This window comes from Hypanus sabinus, chromosome 9 (assembly GCF_030144855.1).
Source record: "Hypanus sabinus isolate sHypSab1 chromosome 9, sHypSab1.hap1, whole genome shotgun sequence".
In the NCBI taxonomy this organism is placed as follows: Eukaryota; Metazoa; Chordata; class Chondrichthyes; order Myliobatiformes; family Dasyatidae; genus Hypanus; species Hypanus sabinus.
The window spans coordinates 21,131,661-21,152,327 of NC_082714.1; the positions used below are offsets into that span (position 1 = coordinate 21,131,661).

The 20,667-nt window shown below is 38.1% G+C and overlaps 1 protein-coding gene across 6 annotated transcripts in view; it reads left to right on the plus strand.

The window, feature by feature from the left end:
• The window catches only part of clec16a (C-type lectin domain containing 16A), a 241,706-nt gene that overhangs the window by 100,935 nt on the left and 120,104 nt on the right, over nt 1-20,667 (plus strand). For 5 of the 6 annotated variants that reach the window (XM_059979201.1, XM_059979202.1, XM_059979199.1 and 2 more), the window contains 2 exons: nt 8,461-8,689; nt 17,088-17,214. In XM_059979201.1, coding sequence (XP_059835184.1) covers nt 8,461-8,689; nt 17,088-17,214 — 356 coding nt within the window. The remainder of the gene's footprint in view (nt 1-8,460; nt 8,690-17,087; nt 17,215-20,667) is intronic. The other variant, XM_059979200.1, reaches the window with a different exon arrangement.

Genomic DNA, 20,667 nt, shown 5'->3' on the forward strand with positions numbered 1-20,667 from the left:
CTGAATTTTTTAAGTTTTAATGTTAATGGGCTTAATGGACCGGTGAAAAGAAAAATAATTTTAACATACATTAAGAAAATTAAAATAGATATAGCTTTTAACTGCATTCCACTTGAAAAAATTACTTATAAGAGATAAATATGAAATATTTCTGAAAATTTGGCGCCCTTATTTACAAAAGATAGGATTGAATATATAGGTGGTCCGAAGATAAAATTATTGGTTATTTGGGGAAAGAAATAAATATATATACTAAAGCTATAATGAACTCCATGGAGCATGTGGGGATCTTCCGATATCCAGGCATTCTTTCTTTCTTTTTTTTCCTTTTTGTTTCTCTTCTACAGGGATATGTTAGGGGGAGGGGGGAAGGGTTGATAATTTTTTTTCCTTCTGTAACCATTTGAAAATTCAATTAAAAAAAAATTATTAAAAAAAGGTTCAGAAGGAGAAGATTTAGGATGGAGATGAGGAGAAACTGTTTTTCCCAGAGAGTGGTGAATCTGTGGAATTCTCTGCCCAGGGAAGTGGTTGAGGCTTCTTTACTAAATATATTTAAGATACAGTTAGATAGATTTTTACATAGTAGGGGAATTGAGGGTTATGGGGGAAAGGCAGGTAGATGGAACTGAGTTTACGGACTGATCAGCCATGATCTTATTTGAATGGTGGGGTAGGCTTGATGGGCTGAATGACCTTCTCCTGCTCCCATATCTTATGTTCTTAGGTTGTAGGAATGTATTCCTGAACATGGTGGTTCTTTCAAGTTTCAGCACCACCTACCTGACTTTGGCAGCTAGAAGAGTGCATGACCGGGATGGTGGGGAATCCTTGATAATAAATGCCACCTTCTTGAAGCATTGCATTCTGTAGATGCTGTTGGTGGTGGTGAGTGCTGTGCTTGTGATGGACTGGGTTGTGTTTGCAACTCATTACACCCTTTTGTATTCTTCTGTATTGGAATTGGCAATGAGGCCTTGATCAGGATATTTTCAATGCATGGTCAAGAGGAGTCTGTATGATATTGAGAGTCTCTCATGCATTGCGAGCCCTGAGGAATCGGCAGTTTACCTCATAAATTACCTTCCTGCCCTGTCAGGCACTACCTGCCATATCTGTTGCAGAGTCCACAGTCCCCCACTGCCCTTATTAGCAGTCTTGTAAGCCACAAAAATAGAGTGTAACTCAGTCGTCCTCAGTTTCAAGGAACTGTCTGTAAGGAAGACTCAGGTAATTAAAGTAGGGAATATGCTATCACACTCATGACTTGTACCTTGTAGATGATAGAAAGGCTCTGAGCAATCAGAAAATTAGTAACTTCCCCCATCCCCTTCCAAGATATTGATGGTGGGTATAGGTTATTGGCAGTGGTAATGTTGTTTTATGTTGAATGTAGATAATTACACTCTGTCTTATTGGAGAATGGTTAATACCATGCTTTACCATACCAATGGTCAATAACTATACCATGTAGTTTTGCCACAACAACAAACCCTCACTCAATGTCAGTAAGCCAAGGAGCTGATTATCGAATTCAGGATGAGCAAATTGGAGTTCCATGAACAATTGTTATTTGGGGATCGGAGGTGGAGAGGGTCCACAACATTAACTTCCACAGTGTTTGTTATTTCAGAGGATTTGTCCTGGGCCCAGCACATGTGCAATTACAAAGAAACCACGGCAGCACCTCTACTTCCTTAGAAGGTTCCAAAGATTCAGTGTGACATTTAAACTTCCATTGTGTGGTAGAGAATATATTCACTGCACCACGGCTTGGTTTGGAAACACCAATGCCCTTGAGCCAAAAATCCTACAAAAAGTAGTGGATACAGTCCAGTCCATTATGGGTAAAGCCCTCCCCACTGCTGGATACATCTACATGGAGCACTTATGCAGGAAAGCAGCATTCGTCATAAGGAACTCCCACCACCTAGCTCATGTTCTCTTCTCATTGCTGCCACCAAGGGAGAAGGTACAGGAGCCTCGGGACTCACAAAGCTAGGTTTAGGAACAGTTATTGCCCCTCAAACATCAAATCAAGTTAAGTCTATTGTCATTTAACAAAAGCCATGCATGTAATGAAGATAAACATGTAATGTATATAGAAACGAGACATTTCTTCAAACTGGGGTGTAAAGCACAGTAGTACACATAACACATAACTTTTGAAGATATGAATAAAATTTACAGATGAATCATACATAAATAACTAAGTAGAGTGCATTAATTTTAAATATTAGGTACAGAACAGATTAACTGGTGACTCTTTGAATACAATGTGGCTGGAGGTTAAGAAGCCAAGTGGCCTGGGGGAAGAAACTGTTTCTCATGCTGACCATTCTTGTTTTTATGCATCATTGTCTCCTGCCTGGTGGTAGAAAGCCAAAGAGGGTGCTGGATGGATGGGTGGGATCTTTAACAATAGTAAGAGCCCTGCATATTCAGCACTCCTGATTGATATCTCCGCTGGATTTAGGGAGACCCCTGTGATCCTCTCAGCTATTCTCACAGTTCTTTGTAGGGACTTGCAGTCTGATGCTTTGCTGTTCCCGTACCAGATGGAGTTGTACCTTGTTGCACACTTGGACACAAAAGAGACTTCCAGGCGTGCAGAAGTTTAAAATAACGTCTTTGTTTACCTTTCTGGAAATACCGGAACACAAGCGCATCAGCTTACCAAACATGCTGCGGAGCCATTCTCAAATACTCTATCACATGCGCACTTCCGTCCCCCAAGACCTCTCAGCTGCCCCCAAGTGCCTGTATAAGCTTTGCTCCTTGTGACCGTCAATTAACCTACTAAAATAATACCGTTGCTAGTGCAACTGAACATTAATCAAATTGTAATAAAACAAAATAACAAACCAAAGCAATAAAAATAATATAACCATCATATAAGAAAATTAGGGGGTTATCCAGTGTCCATTAATATGCTCCACCTTACTATAGGTCCCACAACCTTGTCAGGATGCTCTTAGTGATGCTCATAATTAAGATGGGGAATGGGAGTCTTGCTTTCCTCGATCTTCTTTGGAAGTGTAAGTGCTGCTGTGCCTTCAGGAAGGTGATATTAAGGGACCAGGTGAGGTCATCCATGATGTGAGCCCCTGAAATCTTGGTGCGTTTAACTCTCTCTACGGAGGGGCCATGTATTCGTAGAGGGGAATGGTCCATCTGCACTTTCCTGAAGTCCATAATGATTTCCTTTGTCGTCTCCACATTCCGGCTTAGGTTGTTCTTTTCACACCAATCCACCAGCTGCTCCACTTTCACTCTATATTCCATCTTGACATTGTTCCTGATAAGGCCAACCGCTTTTGTGTCATCTTCAAACTTGATGACGAGGTTTGAGCTGGATCCTGCGACACAGTCATGCGTCAGCAGTGTGCTGAGTGCCAGTACTCAGCATAATGTGATGAGAGGCGTTGCTGCACACGCAGACTGATTGTGGCCTTCATGTTAAGAAGTCCAGTATCCAAATGCAGAGGGAGGTGTTGAGACCCAGTGAGGACAGTTCCCCACCAGTTTTTGGTGTATGATGATGTTGAACACCGAACTGAAGTCTATATACGGCAGTTTGGCATATGAGACCCTATTTTCCAGGTGGGACAGGACAGAGTGGAGAGCAGAGGCTATTGCATCATTAGTAGATCGATTAGAGAAATAAGCAGACTGGAAAGGGGCCAGTGTGCTGGGAAGGTGTTGCCCTGGTGTGCAAAATCCTCTGGTGCCATCTTTATTATCTTTCTCTTTCATGTTTGCACAGTTTGTTCTCCTTTGAACATTGGCTGTTTGTCTTCAGTTGGATATAGTGATTCATCGATTCTATTGTGTTGTTTGGATTTACTGCGTATGCCTGTAAGAAACCAAATCTCAGCATATTAGCTTTCTGGTGCGACCAAGACAATTTTGGTTGTCTATGCTAGAGTCACCCATGGTATGCTATCCCCACTCATTTCGAGCATTGTTCAATACAAATGAACACGCACATTTGGGGACAGGCATGTACTTTGATAGTAAGTTTACTTTTGAATGATTGTGGTAATGTTCATTGCTGCTGCTGGACGAGCACCTTGGGGTCATTTGTCTTTGAATTGCCAGCCTTGTCCTCAGCTTGTACCATGTAGATCAGTTGTGTACCTGTTGTGATGATGGGACTGTTTTATTTTTAAGGATTGTGCATAGGTCACTTCCACTAATGCTGAGTTCAAAGTTTAAAATACGTGTACATTATATAACTTTGAGATTCGTCTCCTAACAGGCAGCCACAAAACAAAGAAACCACAAAAGAACCCATTGAAAAATACCATCAAACAGCCAATGTGTCGAGAGAGAGGAAAAAATAAACAAATTGTGTAAACAATAAAACTAAACTCTAGCTTCAGAGCTGGAGTTCTATGAAAGACATGAAGCCAAGCGTCACTGCAGCTGGCGCAAGCAACAGCTATGGTTCATTGCAAAGCCAAGTAAACGTTACAAGACCACATATGCGAAGTCAGGCAGCTGGCACTGCATTTCAGTGTAGAACTGAGAAAATGTTGCAAATCGACAAGCTGAACTGGCCCTTGTCTCGCCCCTGGTCGCAACTTTCTGGCCTGGCACTCAATTCATCTGAACATCGGGTTGATCCTCACTTTCGGACCTCTCTGGGGCCTGGACTCTGCCACCACGACCTGGCCTTTTCAGTGCAGCATGGCACTTAAATCGATCAGACATGGGGACTTTCCTCACTCTCACGGATGCCACAACTCTGCCTTGACTCTGTTTTGAATCTGACCCTGCTTACCACCAAGGTGCCTTGTCTGCACCTGTGCCTCTGCCACTACTCACCCTCTGTCACCCTTTGCTCGCCTCTTCATTGTTGGTTTTGTTAGCATTGACTGTTATTAATAAAGTCCTATGAATAAGGTATATAGTATTTTCCTTAGTTTTGTGTTTGCCATCTCTAGGCGTCACCAGCACTATCCTAAACCAGCATTATGTTATTATGCTGTTATGCATATTTGCATTTGCTAAAGGTAGATTGGTGAGAGGTAGTTTGTTCAGGTTTGTCTTTTGTGTTGATTAGCTCACAACCTCTCCCAAAACCAGCATAGTAGCTTTATCTTCAGGATTGGGCCACCTTGTTTCTGGTGCAACCAAGACATTCTTTTGGTTATCTATGCCAGAGTCTCACACAGTGTGCTATTAGTACTTATTTCAAGTATTGTTCAATACAAATGAACGCATGAATTTGGGGAATTGCAAGTGGAAGTCGGGAGGAGGTATCCTTGCCCAGCTTTAGTCTGATTCCATACTCTCAGCATTCTTGCATGTGCATTTAAATTTTCGTACCCTAATTGATTAAAATGGTATGACATACTGTCAGGCTGTTTATTAAGTGATTTACTTAATGGTTACTGAATAGTTAATATGAAATGAATATATCATTAATTTGAGGAGTATCAACTTTATGGTATGTAGTTAGAAACAAAACAAAGCCAGAATAAGTGTAGAGCTAATTTCTTAGTTTGCAAAACAAAATGAAGTGATTTTTTGCATGGGCTACTTTCCCTTTCATAATTCTTTTGAAAATATATCACATTTGAGTTCTTATGGTATCAGTAAAATTCAGTATTTTGGGATTAATGTGCTATGAAAAATTAAGAAATTCTCATTGACTTTCTTAAATAGATTTATTCTGTAAGTTTAAGCATTTATTTTGGAAAATTGGAACTATCTTTGTTTTTAAAAAAATCTTCTGATTGTGTTTGAAATAAAATTAAATTTGCACCATTTCTTGCCTCAGTACCATTTTGCTAATATCTGTTTTGTGGAGGTAGAATGACACGATTCTCTTCAGTGTTGGGTGTTGTAGATTTCACCTTTCTTCCTATTTGGTGCGAAGTGTTGCCAGTTGTTTCCTGAATAATTGATGTGTGGTATGATTATACCTGCATTGGGCTTGTAACCTACTTTCTCTTTCCTGTAAAGAGCACCAGACTTACTGTTATAACTCTCTTTTACCAGTAAACTTCTTGAGATCAAACCAATACTGATAGAGATACAAAATTACTTACCGTACGCCAAGTAAATATGGTTAGTTACACCGCACATGCAAATATAGATAAGCGGTATTGGTCAATCTGTCACACGTGATCGACACTTTGTGGCTTTTTTTCCTTCATGGAAGATTATACCTATCCTTTTTCTAAATATATTTTGAAAGGCCATTTTTATATATATATATATATATAATAATATGTTTAGGCCATTTTTAACTGTAACCACCAATTAACACCAGAATTAATCACAGTTTGGTAATTACCTTGCTTTTGCTGGTTTCTGATTAGGTTTACTTACATAAACCATGCATATTTCGAGTCTGAGCTATTCTTAATCCATTTTCTTAGCTGTTTTTCTGTTTAAATTGGCATGGTGCCAAAGAATGTCGAGAAGATTTGTAGAATATTTCATCAATCAACAAGCTTTAAAAAGGATGTGATTGCACTGGAGAGGATGCAGAGGAGAATTACCAGGGTGTTACTTGGATTGGATGACTTTAGTTATGGGAAAAGTTAGGTGGGGTAAACTTATTTTCTCTGGTGGAGCAAAAGGGGCTAGGGGATGAACTGATGGAAGTGTATAGTAAGATTGTAGACACCTAATTAAGGGTACATAGTCAAAATCTTTTTCCCATGGTAGGATATCAAAAGCAAAAGGGCATAGATTTAAGGGGAGAGGTAGGAGTTTTAAAGGTGATCTAAGGGGTAAGTTTTTTTTCTGTACAGAGAGCTGTTGCTATCTGGTGTGCAGTGGCAGAGGAGGTGGTAGAAACAAATACCTCTGCTATGTTTGAGGGGCTTTAGACAGACACACAACTAGGAAAGGCATAGAAGAGTATGGTTACTAATGTAAGCAAATGGGATTAATTTAGACAAGCAAAATGTTCAGCATGGGAAATAGTGAGCAACTGTGGCTCTACGGGACTGTTGCTTATATTTTTAAAAAATGTCAGCATCTGAAATATAAATTTACTCATGACTAAGTAGAGTGTGCCTTAAAGTTAGGTTAAGGTACTTTTCTGGGGACTGTTTGAAATAAATGACTTCAGATTACTATGCTTCTAAGTTTTCATACGTAGCTTTCAAATACTTGATGATCTTGGGCAAGCACCAACTTCCATTTCTTGCTTTTGCCCATTTCTTGATTACAAATTCACAAAACTCGAGCTTTTTTTTGTTTTAAAACTCATTTGTTCCACATCTAGTTGAATGGGTTGTTGCAGGATGTGGTTTTACATCTGTGATTCTCCACACAAATGAGTCTGTCATCTCAGCCCTGCTATTGAGGGTAGGTGCTGAGCAGAGACCAGGTGCTCCCACACAGGAACTTAGGACAGTTAGTCACTTAGACACGTATTCATACTTTTCCAGTTAAGTGATATTTGAATAATCTTGGCAGCAAATCTTTTGCAGTTTTCTTATCAAGAGGCAATACTAATCCAGGTAATGCAAGCCCACATGACAGTAGCCTTTGTAGAGTCAATGAAAATTATCACTTTAGCCTGGATAGATGACAGACATTTTCATTAAGGCTGTCAGTTAATTACCACTAAAATGCACAATGGTCATTTCACACTGTGTCTGCACAATAATACATTTAAAATAGATTATCTATATGACACAATTTGTGTTTAATATTAATTACATTTATCAGTTTTGCAAAAGCAAAAATAGATTTTGTGAGCTAACACAATAAGGACAGCTTGGGTTCTCTGGTTTTGGCAGAGCGCAACATGTAACTCTGTGCAGTAGTGAAATGCATTTTAATGGTTCCAGTGGTTGGCTAGTAACAGTGATTTTATTCGTGGTGATAGTATTCCTGTTCTTCACTGGAGAAGGAAAAAAGTGACTGTAATCATGGGGCAATTTTTGAACAAAAACTGTATATGGTACAATTTTATTTTAAGAATAAAGTCCCTCACTTATGATGGATTTTATTTTATTTGTGGAGTACTCTGCATAATTGCAGTTGCATTAATAGCTGTCATTTTTTGCTTTGTCCTTGGGTAACTTTTCCTTTTGTTTTTCTGAAATTAGTAAATATTTCACAACTTTAGCATAAACTTGGAATATTAGTGAGAGGCTTTATGGTGTTATTGAAAGGCTTCTGTCAATTCCTGGAGATGGTCAGACTTGTATAAAGTGGATTGTTGTATTTGTTAAAGTAGTAGATACCATTATGCATACTGGTTAACCATTCTTCCTGCATTATTACCAAAGTCCTGGATAGATTAATATTTTTTAAACTTAAAACCTTCTTTGTGTCAAAATGCCAATTGATAATAATGTGAAAATGCCTCTTTTCTATGCCCCCACATTTTCAGCAAAATAATAGTAGATTGTGGGCATTTTTTTAACCTGGCATTTGAGCACTTTCACAACATTCTTTGATATTATTTTCACTTCATTTTTGCAGATGTCCACAAGCATTCGATGTTTCACCAAACCTGTAGAAACGTTAGAAAGATCTTTAGAGATTAGTCGACACAAGGGAAGAAAGAGAGTGCAAAAGAGACCAAACTATAAAAATGTAGGTGAAGAGGATGAAGAAGAGAAAGGCATAGAGGAAAAAGAAGATGACACTGAAAAGCTGAAAGGTACAGACACTAGTGCAAAAGGCATCAAGTCAAGTGGGGAGACTGAAGGTGAGTGTTGCATGAGCAAAAAGACTGGTTCCCTCACTTTCCTATAATCCAGTGATTATGCAATATATTTGCTTCCGTGCATAGACATTTTTAAAGCTAACTAACTTTGAAAAGTATTACTTTCATGGTGTTAATGTCCTGTTGTAACTTTCATCTTCAAGGAGTCGGTGATACAGATGGAGGACTATGCCTGTTCAATATGTCTTGTTGAACTGATACAAAATAAACTAAAGGAACCTATATAATTGTGAAATTTCTCAGTCCCCCTGCTGTTGTAGCTCAAGAGCAGCACTAAGAAATGTTATTTTTGAGATAGACATGTACCAATAGGACCTAAAGAGGGGGAACATATTTGAAGATCATAGCATGTTTTTTAAAGTTACTGATGTCTAATTACCAAAAGATTATTTTGTCCTGGTCAAAAAGTTTGGGAGCATGAATGATCAGAGAAATACTACTTCCTTGAAGTTCAGTGTTCCATTACTTTGACATGAAAATAAATTATTATATCCCAGTGCTGACAGTTTTTTATCTGCAGCAGTGGTGGGTTGTGTTTTTCATTTAAAAGCATATTATTAAAAAATCTATTTGCTCTGTTTGCTGGTTTGTTGTGATGCCTCTGGCTATTTGATGTGTGGTTCCTTTTTCATACATCTTTGTAAGCTTGATTTGTGTACTTCTCTTTTGCTATACACTTAGTGGCCACGTTATTAGGTACCACTTAAACCTAATAAAGTGACCATTAAGTATACATTTGTGATCTTCTGTGCTGCAGCCCATCCACCTTAAGGCTTCAGAGATGCTGTTCCATACTCGACTGTTGTAACATATGGTTTCTTGAATTACTGTTGCGTTACTGTCAGCTTGAATCACTCTGGCATTCTCCACTGACCTCAGTCATTAACAAGGTATTTTAGCTCGCAGAACTGCCGCTCAGTGGATGATTTTGTTTCCTGTCTTTCACACCTTTCTCTGTAAACTCTAGAGACTGTTGTGCCTGAAAATCCCAGGCACATCAGTTTCTAAGATACTCAAACCACCCATCTGGCACCAACAATCATTCCATAGTCAAAGATGCTTAGATCATATTTCTTCATGTTTGGTCTGAATAACAACTGAACCTCTTGACCATGTCTGCATGCTTTTATGTATTGAGTAGCTGTCACATAATCAGCTGATTAGATGTTTGTTTTAATAAGCAGGTGTACCTAACAAAGTGGCCATTGAGTGTATGTGCAACAATGTGGAGTTTTTCCGATATTTAGTTGCAGAGCCATATGCATGGAAATGGGCCCTTTGGCCTAACTGGTCCATCTGGTCCAACCAGAATTCCCATCTAGTCCCATTTGACCGCGTTTGGCCTTTATCTCTCTAATATTTCCTATCTGGGTACCCGTCCAAGTGCCTTTTCAAATGCTGTTAGTGTACTTAGTTTGATGATATCTTCTGGCAACTTATTCCATGTATTGACCACCTTCTGAGTGAAAAATTTCTCCTCTGGTTCCTATTCAATAACTCTCCTGCCTGTGCCCTCTAGTCCTAGATTCCCCCACCCCAATAAAAAAGACTGCAATGACCTCCATGATTTGAAACATCTCTAAAATCACCCCCTCAATACAATTAATGGTCTTGCCATTAACAGTGTTCTGTCCCTTTATATTTGATTTCCCAAAATGCACTACTTCACATTTAGCTGGGTTAAACTCCATCTACTATTTGTCCATCGATATCGGCAACTGATTTAGTATGTTCTGCTTTATCCTTTGACAGCCTTCTACACTATCCACAGTACCACCAATCTTAATATTATCTGCAAACTTACTAGCACACCCATCTGAATTTTTATCCATTTAATTTAGGTATCACAAAGCAGCAGATGTCCTAGGATTGATCCCTCTAGACACAGACCTCCAGCTAGAACAAGTCCCATTAACCTTTACCTTTTTTCTTCTGTGGGTAAAGTCAATTCTGAATCCACGCTGCCAAGTCACCATGAATCCCATGCATCTAAATCTTCAGGAGGTGTTTTTTCATGACGGACCTTGTCAAAAATCGTACTAAAATGCATGTTAACAACATCCACAAAACTGATTTTGACTTTTGTCACCTCCTTGAAAAAGTCAATCAAGTTAGTAAGAAATGACTTGCCCCCACATCAAGTCTTCAGTCACAGTCACATAACTCATAAATCACTTCCACATTCCTTCCAACTTAATAGTATTTTTCCTCTAGCAGGGTGACCAAAACTGAACTCAATATTCCGAATGCAGTCAGAACCCTGTCAACTGCTGATATCATGTTCAGGGAATCATGTACTTGTAGTCCCAGGTCCCTCTGTTCTACGACAGACCCCAGGACCCTTCTATAAAATCCAACACCTCACACTCAACCTCCATTTGGCATTCCACAGTCCACGTACCCTGTTGATCAAGATCCCTCTGTAAATCATGATAATCAACTTCATTGTCATTAGTGCCTAATTTAGTGTTACCTGCAGACTTACGTATTTTCATCCTAACCATTGATATAGATGACAACTAACAATGGGCCTTGCACAAACCCCTGGGTACCTCTACTAATTTTTTTTTGGTTTAAGTTGGATGTCTTTGAGTGGTACCTTCATATCCCATGATTTCCTTAATCTGGTTATTTGAACCATGACAGGATTTTTTCTGTCTCCTCTTAAATGTGTTATTGTATTCTTCTTATCCCTAAAAATCTTATTGAAAACTGATGGGAGGTAAGTCCATGACGGGGACAGTGCAATTGGAAATTACAAATTAATTTTTTTCAGCAGATCTGTTGGTAAAAGTATGAAGGAAGTACCATTTCTCCTCAGAAGAGAGATCCTTCCTATATTACAGCAATAATGAACAGTTAAAATGTTGCAAGAAGTTACCATACATCCAGTGCTGCCTTTTTCGTGGCCTTTAAACATGTAGATTCCCTATGTTCATCAGTGCCAATCTGAACTTCTTGTAGCTAGGACTCTAGTACTTTTTCCAAATATTGAAGATAGAAGATTGGAAGATACCTAATCGCTTAAGGTGAAACTATGTTTTCCTTCTGCCTTTTATCTTTTCTACCTGTCACTTCCCAGTTTCTCACTTCATCTCCCTTCCCCGACCCACCCACCTTGCCCTTCACCTTGTTTCACCATTCACCTGCATCTTTGCCATTCTTTTTTTCCTCATCCTTGCACATGAGAGTTAGTTTTCCCTTTAAACTATTTCAGTATTGATTTAGAAAGTTTCAAGAAATTCCCAGCAGAAAAAGATGAATGAATTCAAGACAAAATGTTAATATTTAAGACCTTGTTCAGAGCTGTTACGTGATTAGGCCAATTTCAGATATAAAGCATCGTCCTGTGGCTTTTTAATTGTAAGGTACTTAACATAAGCATGTTGTCACTTTTTGCACAAATAATCTTCTTTGTACATGTGTCTATAAACATTAGCAGAAATTGCAGAAAGTGAGGTTATTTCTATATTTGGGTGTATCTGGTCAGTTCAAAGATTTGGTGTATGTTTTCTTTAATTCACCTTTGAGATGGGTTTGCACATTTTGTATTTAATTACAGTCTGCATCTGATTTTATTTGCCACTTGTTTTACATTGTCTTTTTGTGCTAATATCTACTTGTTTTTATTTAAGCTTCATTGCATTTGCATTGCTATAATTTCTGGATGTTTAGGACAATGAGGGAGATTCAGTCTAGATTTGTTGAGTGGGTTGTGGGGAGGGTTGGAAATGGGGCAAAAGTTGGAGCAATTTCATCTTCAGCCTCTACTTTTAAACTTATTTCTGCTTTCAGCATCCATTATCAACAATCAGTGGGGTATAAATGTTCTTAAAACTTAATTCTTTTTTCCTTGATATATCGGTTCAACTGGTTCAAGATGGTCAAGTGAATCTGAAGGTACTGTTGACTAATCTGCAACTATTTATTAGGTACATAAGTATAGGAACACTAAGTTTTAATGTGAAATCAACAGAGCTCCTGATTAGTTTTAGAAAGGTCTATTTTCTTTAGCAATCATTTTCATTTATTAATTTACATATTGTCTAATTATTTTATATACAAAAATACTTAAGTCTCAGAAATTAAACAGCTGCTGAGCTTGTATTATTTGGAGACTATTTTGCTGCTACTTACTATTGCCAATTGCACAGCCTGATTCATTATTTGTTTCCAGACTGACCTGTACCCAAATACAAGGGTTAAGAGCATTGAAAGTAGCTTTAGTTTATTGCTTTCAATCTGTGACGTGGTTACACCTTATGAAACTGTGGAGATGAGATTGGTAACTTATCACATGAGTTATTGGTAGTTGTAACCCTCTGTTGATCCTTCAGTGATATATTACAAAAAAACTTTTGCTGTGAAATGCATGCATATGAAATAACAAAATAACACTAATGTATAATGTACCATCTTTTCATCCTTGTAGTCAGGTATAAGCAGTCACTTGATTTAATTATGTGACATGTTGAAGATGGTCAGATCTGCAAATGATAGAATCTAGTGTTGATTAAATTCCTCTTTAGCATGAAGCTCATATTAGTACCTAAGATATTAGCTGCTCTGCATTTCAGAAGACTAGCAACAAAGGTTTTCTGTGACTTTTAATTAAGCATTTAAAACTTTCCATCCTCATGGCGTAATGCTGAATCTGAAATCAGATTATTGTTTTCTATAACCAAGTGTGGTTTGGCTAACTTAGAAAGAAGTCACCATTGATTTACTACAACATGTATGGAAGTGTTGGCAATGAATTCCACATGGGGTATTGGTAACCTATCTGGATAGGGATCTATGTAAATCCCTTTATTAGTTTTGATGTTTGGATAGCTGAAATACTGAGTGGCTTTCAGTTGAAACAAACACATTAGCTTTCCAGAGATACCCTTTAACTGTTTTTCACTTTGCTGTGGGTATTGTGTGTTATGAATATTCATGTAAACTGCTGTAGCTTTAGTGAACATTCTCACAGCACACTGCAAATCTCCATTGATTACATTTTATCTCCAATGGTGCAGTCACTGAATCAGAATCGGCTTTATTATCACTGGCATATGTTGTGAAATTTGTTTTTTATATGGCAGTGGTACAGCACAAGACAAAAAAATACTATAAGTTACAAAAAGAAAGAATGCAGAAGAGGAATAGTGAGGTAGTGTTCACAGACCATTCGGAAATCTGATGGTGGAAGGGAAGAAGCTCTTCCTAAAATGTTGAGTGTGCATCTTCAGGCTTCTGTACTTCCTCTAACTCAAGTTGCACTGATGATAGTTACTTTTTTCATTTAAAAGTTTAATTCAAAATTCAAAAAATTTTACTATTTATTACATGAATACACAAACTTTACCAAATTGTGTAAGTTGGCATTAAATAGCAACTATTTATTTTGCAGTTCTGCAATTCTAAATTAACCTTGTAACTTCACATAGTTTTATTTTAATTTTAATATGAAGTCTACAGATCTCTGGCATTGCCTGTAATGTCTCCAATATGCTGTCTTACACGAGCATATTTTCATGCCATGTACCATTCAATGCATAACATCAGTAATCTATTGCTGACAGATCAAATTCCACAATGTATACTAATTTTTAGAGGAATGAATTAGAATTTCAGGGAATAAATTCCTCAACTGCTGGTGTCACTTTGAAGTAAAAGTCTATGATTTTCAAACAGGTCGCAGAGAGGTGATTCTACGAGTAGTAGAAATTAACTTTTAGAGCACTTTAGGTTGATAGTACAGGTTTAATGGTACAGAGCATGAAATAAAATCAAATGGTGCATTTTATGGTAAAGCAACTGAAGTAATAGCTGTAGAAGGGTCAAATAAATGGTAAAGATTTGGAGTTTAATTAAGATTTTCCCACAATTAATTATGCAGGCGATTGCTGTTCATTCAGGGCTGCACAGCAGCTTCATTTGATGGATCAGCAGAGATGATGGACTGCAGTGTATAGTCAGTTTCCATGAACCTCTTCAACAAAGTGGTAACCTAACCTGGGTTCAATGTTTCCAATGTAAACGAGACCAAAACTTATAAAATGAGTGCAGTGCATCAGAACATATATATATAGATAGATAGAGAGAGAGAGAGATATTTATTTATTTCACTTAGTGTTTGTTGGAGTGTTGGGTAGCACATTGGAGGTGCTGGCAGTTGGATTTTATGATTGCCCAAGAACGGGATGCAACAAAGGAGGAGTGTTAGGAAAATGATTACTATATCCAGGATATTATGATCTCTGCAAAAATGGGATGATTTCTGTTCAGTGGTAGGATCAAGTTGTAAGTTGTGAAAACTTGTCTGACAAGATAAAAAAGGCTGGAAGGTGAAGATAAGGAATTTTAGGTAAAATTTGGAACTCAATTTTGGAGTGGTATTTTCTCTTGATAGCTTTACGAAGATCATTTTTGATTTGAATGCCTTGGTATGCGACTTCATTAGGGTTATGGCTCTTCCAGTTCATCCATAATTTCCAGTTTAGGAATACCAAGATCGCCTTTTTGGTACACTGTTGTCTACACTTTATGATCATCTCTGATGGCGGTGACATGCTCATCTGGGTTGGCCGCTTAGAAATAACATTGAGCGAAGAAAAAGAGATGAGGACACATACCTCTATGTCCTTAATGTTTCAGCTCAGTGACTAGTCAGAACTAACAAACATCAGAAAATAGTCTTGTTTTAAGTTGCAGAGTGGGGAAGGACAAAGGAACTGGTCGCAACTGGGTGGAGACCAAGATTACAGAATAGTGCTGGCTGAGTGATGGCGTAGCAAGTATCTATTAATGTATCTGATCTGTCTGCAGTAGGTGTAAGTAGAACAACAGAGCAGCAGAATAAAATGAAAATACAGAAGAAAACATTTGTTGCAAATCTGAGATAAAGGCAAATTTTGGGAAACCCAGCAGTACAGGCAATATCTTTGGAAAGAAAAATTAAATTGTTTCAGAACTTACTAGAAATTGCAAAAGGGGAAAGAAACTGAAAATACTGGGAATTGGGAATATAAGCTGAGAATGCTGGCAGCACAGCAGGTCAAGCAGCTTCTGTGGAGAGAAACAGGTGATAGCCTGGCTCAGTGAATACCACCATGTAGGGTGACCAGCTGCCAATGCCAACACTGCTGTTTCACCACAAAACTGGTACAATCAACCAAGCACATAACCCCATCCACTATCCTAGTGTTACCCGCATTTAAACTGGCCAGTTCTGACATATATTTGCAATACCAATTATCTGAAATGCTTGCATTCAAGATGAGTTGTTTTTTTTCTCAAGCTTCTGTTAGCTTTTATTGGACAGTATGAGGCCAAAAATAGGGAGACTAGAATGTCAGAAGAATAGAGGATGAAAATGACAAATAACTAGAAGCTTGGGGCCGTCCATGTGGAACACACTCTTATGCAATCGAACTCTGAGAATATATTGAAGCAAAATTTGTAATCGGAGGAAGAAAAAAAAAGCTGTAGTCGAGTAATTGGCAATTTGATGATCAGTAGCAGAGTCCTGGTCAAGCAGAATTAGGAAAACTCATTGGATAATTCAGAAGACCTCACCTTCAGAAAGGTCAAATTTGTTTAGTCACTTAATACCAGTGGTTTAATTGTTATAGATTTGATTTTGTTAAGCATGGATCTTCTATTTTGGGAAAAAAAACAATTGTACTGTATTGCAAAGTTGGAGGGGCTTCACTTTGTCCAGAGCCTTGAACTGAATGATCATTATTGTCATTATACATAGGTAAAATGAAATTCTGTTTGGCTTCCTCTCAGGCAATCAAACAAAGCAGTAGATAAGAACGAGACTGTAATAGAAAAACAGTATTAAAGTATTAATATTAAAGTATTAAGTAGCAGAAAATAAGTTGCAGCAGCACCAGAATATCACAGTAATGCACAAAGTGCCATTAGTGCAAGTATTTGAGTCCTTGTGTTTGCATTTGAAAAATTGAGAACTTAGCATCTTCCAAGAATTTATACACTTCAGACTTGAATTACCTTTTCCACTTAATTAGTGAATAAACTATTGGCAAAAAGGAGACTAATTATAACTCTGCTGTGTAACAATACTGTAGAAGAACTTCCTGGAAATTCTTAGTGGTAGGGAATTACTTGATCTTAGTTGGTTCCAAGCATTTCAAAAAACAGAAAATCCATTTATTCAGGTAAACTTAGACTGTCAAAAATATTAATGATCATTGAAGCAGAGCCTTCCTAATGAATTTACATAACTAACCTCTTCATTTCAGTAGTGTTACTAATTTTGAATATATGTATTTACTACTTTAATTGGACTTTACATAATATTTCAAGACAATACATGTACACAAGATAGTTATCAGTTTAAGTAAAGTTGTGTTTTTCTTATTTAAAGAAATTGAAATGGTTATTATGGAGCGATGCAAGATATCTGGCACCCAGCCTTCAGGCTTGACCGAACAAAATACCACAGATGAAGAGAAGACTGCAGCTGCTACAAGGACTAACAATCCAAAGAGAAGGTAAACTTAATTTTTGTAGCTGTGATACTACTGTATTCAACCAGAGTGAGAGAAGATGAAAAATAAACAGCTAGAGTTGGAACCAAAGGAGAAATGTATGTTATCTGGGAGGCCCAATCCTGCCATGGCTGCCATTTTAGATACTTTTTAAAATAAATATTTAAAACTTCAAGCTGTTAAGTATTTTTGCTTCTGAACCAAATATTCATTAAAGCACTAAAGCAAATTTGTGTTTGTCAAAAGTAATAATAAATAGTTTTGCAATGGCTGACATCCGATGCATTGTTAAATCTTTTGTTTATATAAATTTCTAGTGCAGAGTTGTGCAGTGCATGTTGGAATATAATAAAGTGAACAACAGCAGTGCTATTAGTACTTGTACATGGATATCATACTATTGGGATATTGCTGAAGTATGCATTCAGAGTGACTACATATTGGAATGGATCTAAATTTTTTTGTGGTATTTTCTCTAAAATTCCCAATACGTTCTCATTGTTGTCATCAGAATATGAGATCATGGCAGTGTTATTTCAAGGGCAATGGTGAATTAGTGCTATTTCAGAAATCCAGGGGACGTGGGTTCAGTTGTGATCTCCGATGTGTTTACCCCACAACTGCATGGATTTCTGCCAAGTGTTCTGATTTGTTCCCCAAATCCCAACAGTGAGCTGAAAGGTTAATTGACTACTGTAACTAGATTTTTATAGTAGAGAAAGGTTGCAAAGAGAATCAAAAAGGAAAGCAGACGGCCATCTGAAGAGAATAAATTGCAGGGAAATACAAAAGGGGAAAAGTGACTAAAGCAATTATTTTCTAGGAGCCAACATGGACCTGATCATGCAAATTAAGTGTTGTGTTATAATCAGTAAGTGAGGCATTCTGCATATTACCAACAACTGATATTTGTTATTGGGAAGCTGTTATAGTAACAAATCATGAAAGATTAATGAGTAAAAAAGAAGCCTTTGAAGAAACAAAAGGTAAATTAAATGTAGTAAAGGAACTTAAACGGGAAGGAGGGTCTAAAGGAAAATAGACCATAATACATAGGAGCAGAGTTAAACCATTCAGCACATCGAGTCTGCTCTGCCATTCCATCATTATTATCCCTTTCAATCCCATTCTCCTGTCTTCATCTCATAACCTTTAATGCCCTAACTAATCAAGAACTCATCAACCTTTGCTTTAATTATACTCACAGACTTGGTCTTGCACAGCCGTCTGTGGCAATGAACTTTGCTGACTCACTAACTGCTGGCAAAAGAAATTCCTCCTCTTCTCTGTTCTAAATGGATGTCTTCTGATAGCCCTCTAGGAAACATCCTCTGCATCTCTATCTAAGCTGTTCAATATTCGACAGGTTTCGGTGAGATTCCTCCCCCCACCCCATTCTTCTAAACTTTGGCAAGTGTAAGTACTGAGCCATCAAAAGCTTCTACTGTGATAATCCTTTTCGTTCCTGGGATCGTTCTCATGATTCTCCTCTGGACCCCCTCCAATGCCAGCACATCTTTTTAGTTTAGGGGCCCAAAACAAAATACCCCAAGTGAGGTCTAACCAATGCCTTATAAAGCCTCAGCATTACAGTCTTGCTCTTATATTTCAGACCTCTTGAAATGAATGCAAACATTGCATTTACCTTCCTTACTACCAAGTCCCTTTGCACCGCACGTCTGATTTTTGAATTTTCTCCCCGTTTAGAAAATAGTTTATGTCTTTATTTCTTCTATCAAACTGCATAACCAAACACTTCCAAGCAGTATATTCCATCTGCCACTCCTTTGCCCTTTCTCCTAGCTATCAATTCCATCATCCAAACCATTGACATATAAATGAAAAGAGGTGATCCCAACACTGACCCCTGCGGAATGCCACTAGCCATTAGCAGCCAACCAACAAAAGCCCCCTTTATTCCCACTCTTTGCCTCCTGACAGTCAGCCAATCTTCTATCCATGCTAGTATCTTTCCTAGGGTATAATGGGTTCTCGTTAAGCAGCCTCAGTTGTGGCACCTTGTCAAAGGTCCTCTGAAAATCCAAGTAACCAACATCCACTGACTCTCCTTTGTCTGCCCTGCCTATGATTTCCTCAAAGAGTTCCATCAAATCTGTCAGCAAGAATTCCCCTAAAGAAAACCATGAAAACACAAAATTTTGGCCTTTTTTCTCATGTGTCTCCAAGTATCCCGAAACATTATCCTTAATAATGGACTCCAAACAAGAGAAAATCTGCTGATGCTGGAAATCCAAGCAGCACACACACAATGCTGGAGGAACTCAAAAGGCCAGGCAGTATCTATGGAAAAGAGCAAACAGTTGATGTTTCCGGCTAAGACCCTTCATCAGGACTGAATCACTAAAGTCAGGCTAACTGACCTAAAATTTCCTTTCTTCTACCCCTCTCCCTTCTTGAAGAATGGAGTGAAATTTGCAATTTTCTGAAACGCAGGAACCATTCCAGAATCTGGTTATTCTTGAAAGATTATTACAAATTCCTCTTCAGCTACCTTTTTCAGAACCCTGGAGTGTGGGTCCATCTGGTCCAGTAGAATTGTGTATGTTCAGACCTTTCAGCTTCCCAAGTTCCTTCTTACAAATAGTAACTGTAGTCACATCTTACCCCCACACTCGAATTTCTGGCTTACTGTTAGTGTCCTCCACAGTGAAGACTCAATGCAAGATACTTTTGAAATTTGTTCACATTACTACCATAAGTTGTAAATTGTCCCACATTACTACCTGTCAGCAACATTTTTCCAGCGGTCTGATATTCCCTCTCGCTTCTCTTTTACTCTTCACATATCTGAAAAAAAACTTTTGGTATCCTCTTTCATATTATTAGCTAGCATAATGTCATCTTTTATCTTTTCTCTCCTTATGTTTTCTTAGTTGCCTTCTGTAGGTTTTTTAAAGCTTTCCAATCCTCCAACTTTCCATGATTCCTTTTCTCCCTGTAGAATACTTAAATCTTTGCAGTGTATCTATCCTGCACTTCCTGAATAGCTCCCAGAAATTTCACCCATTGCTGTTCTGCCATTATCTTTGAACTTTGATCCTTCATTGGAAGGGGACATTAGCAAGGATCAAAGTTCAGAGTAAATTTATTCTTTTATCTATAAGACCCCATAGGACATAGCAGAAGCATTTGGCCCATTGAAACTGCTCTGCCATTCAAAAATGGCTGTTTCATTTTTTCCCCTCCTCAGCCCCACACCCCGGCCTTCTCCCTGTCACCTTTGATGCTGTGTCCAATCAAGAACCTATCAAGCTCTGCCTACATTCAGTGACCTGGCCTCCACAGCTGCCTGTGGTAATAAATTCCACAAATTTGCCGCCCTCTGGCTAAAGAAATTTCTCCACATCTTTGTTTTAAATGGATGCCCCTCTATATTGAAGTTGCGCCATCTTGACTTAGACTTCCCCACCATGGAAAACATTCTATTTGCATCTG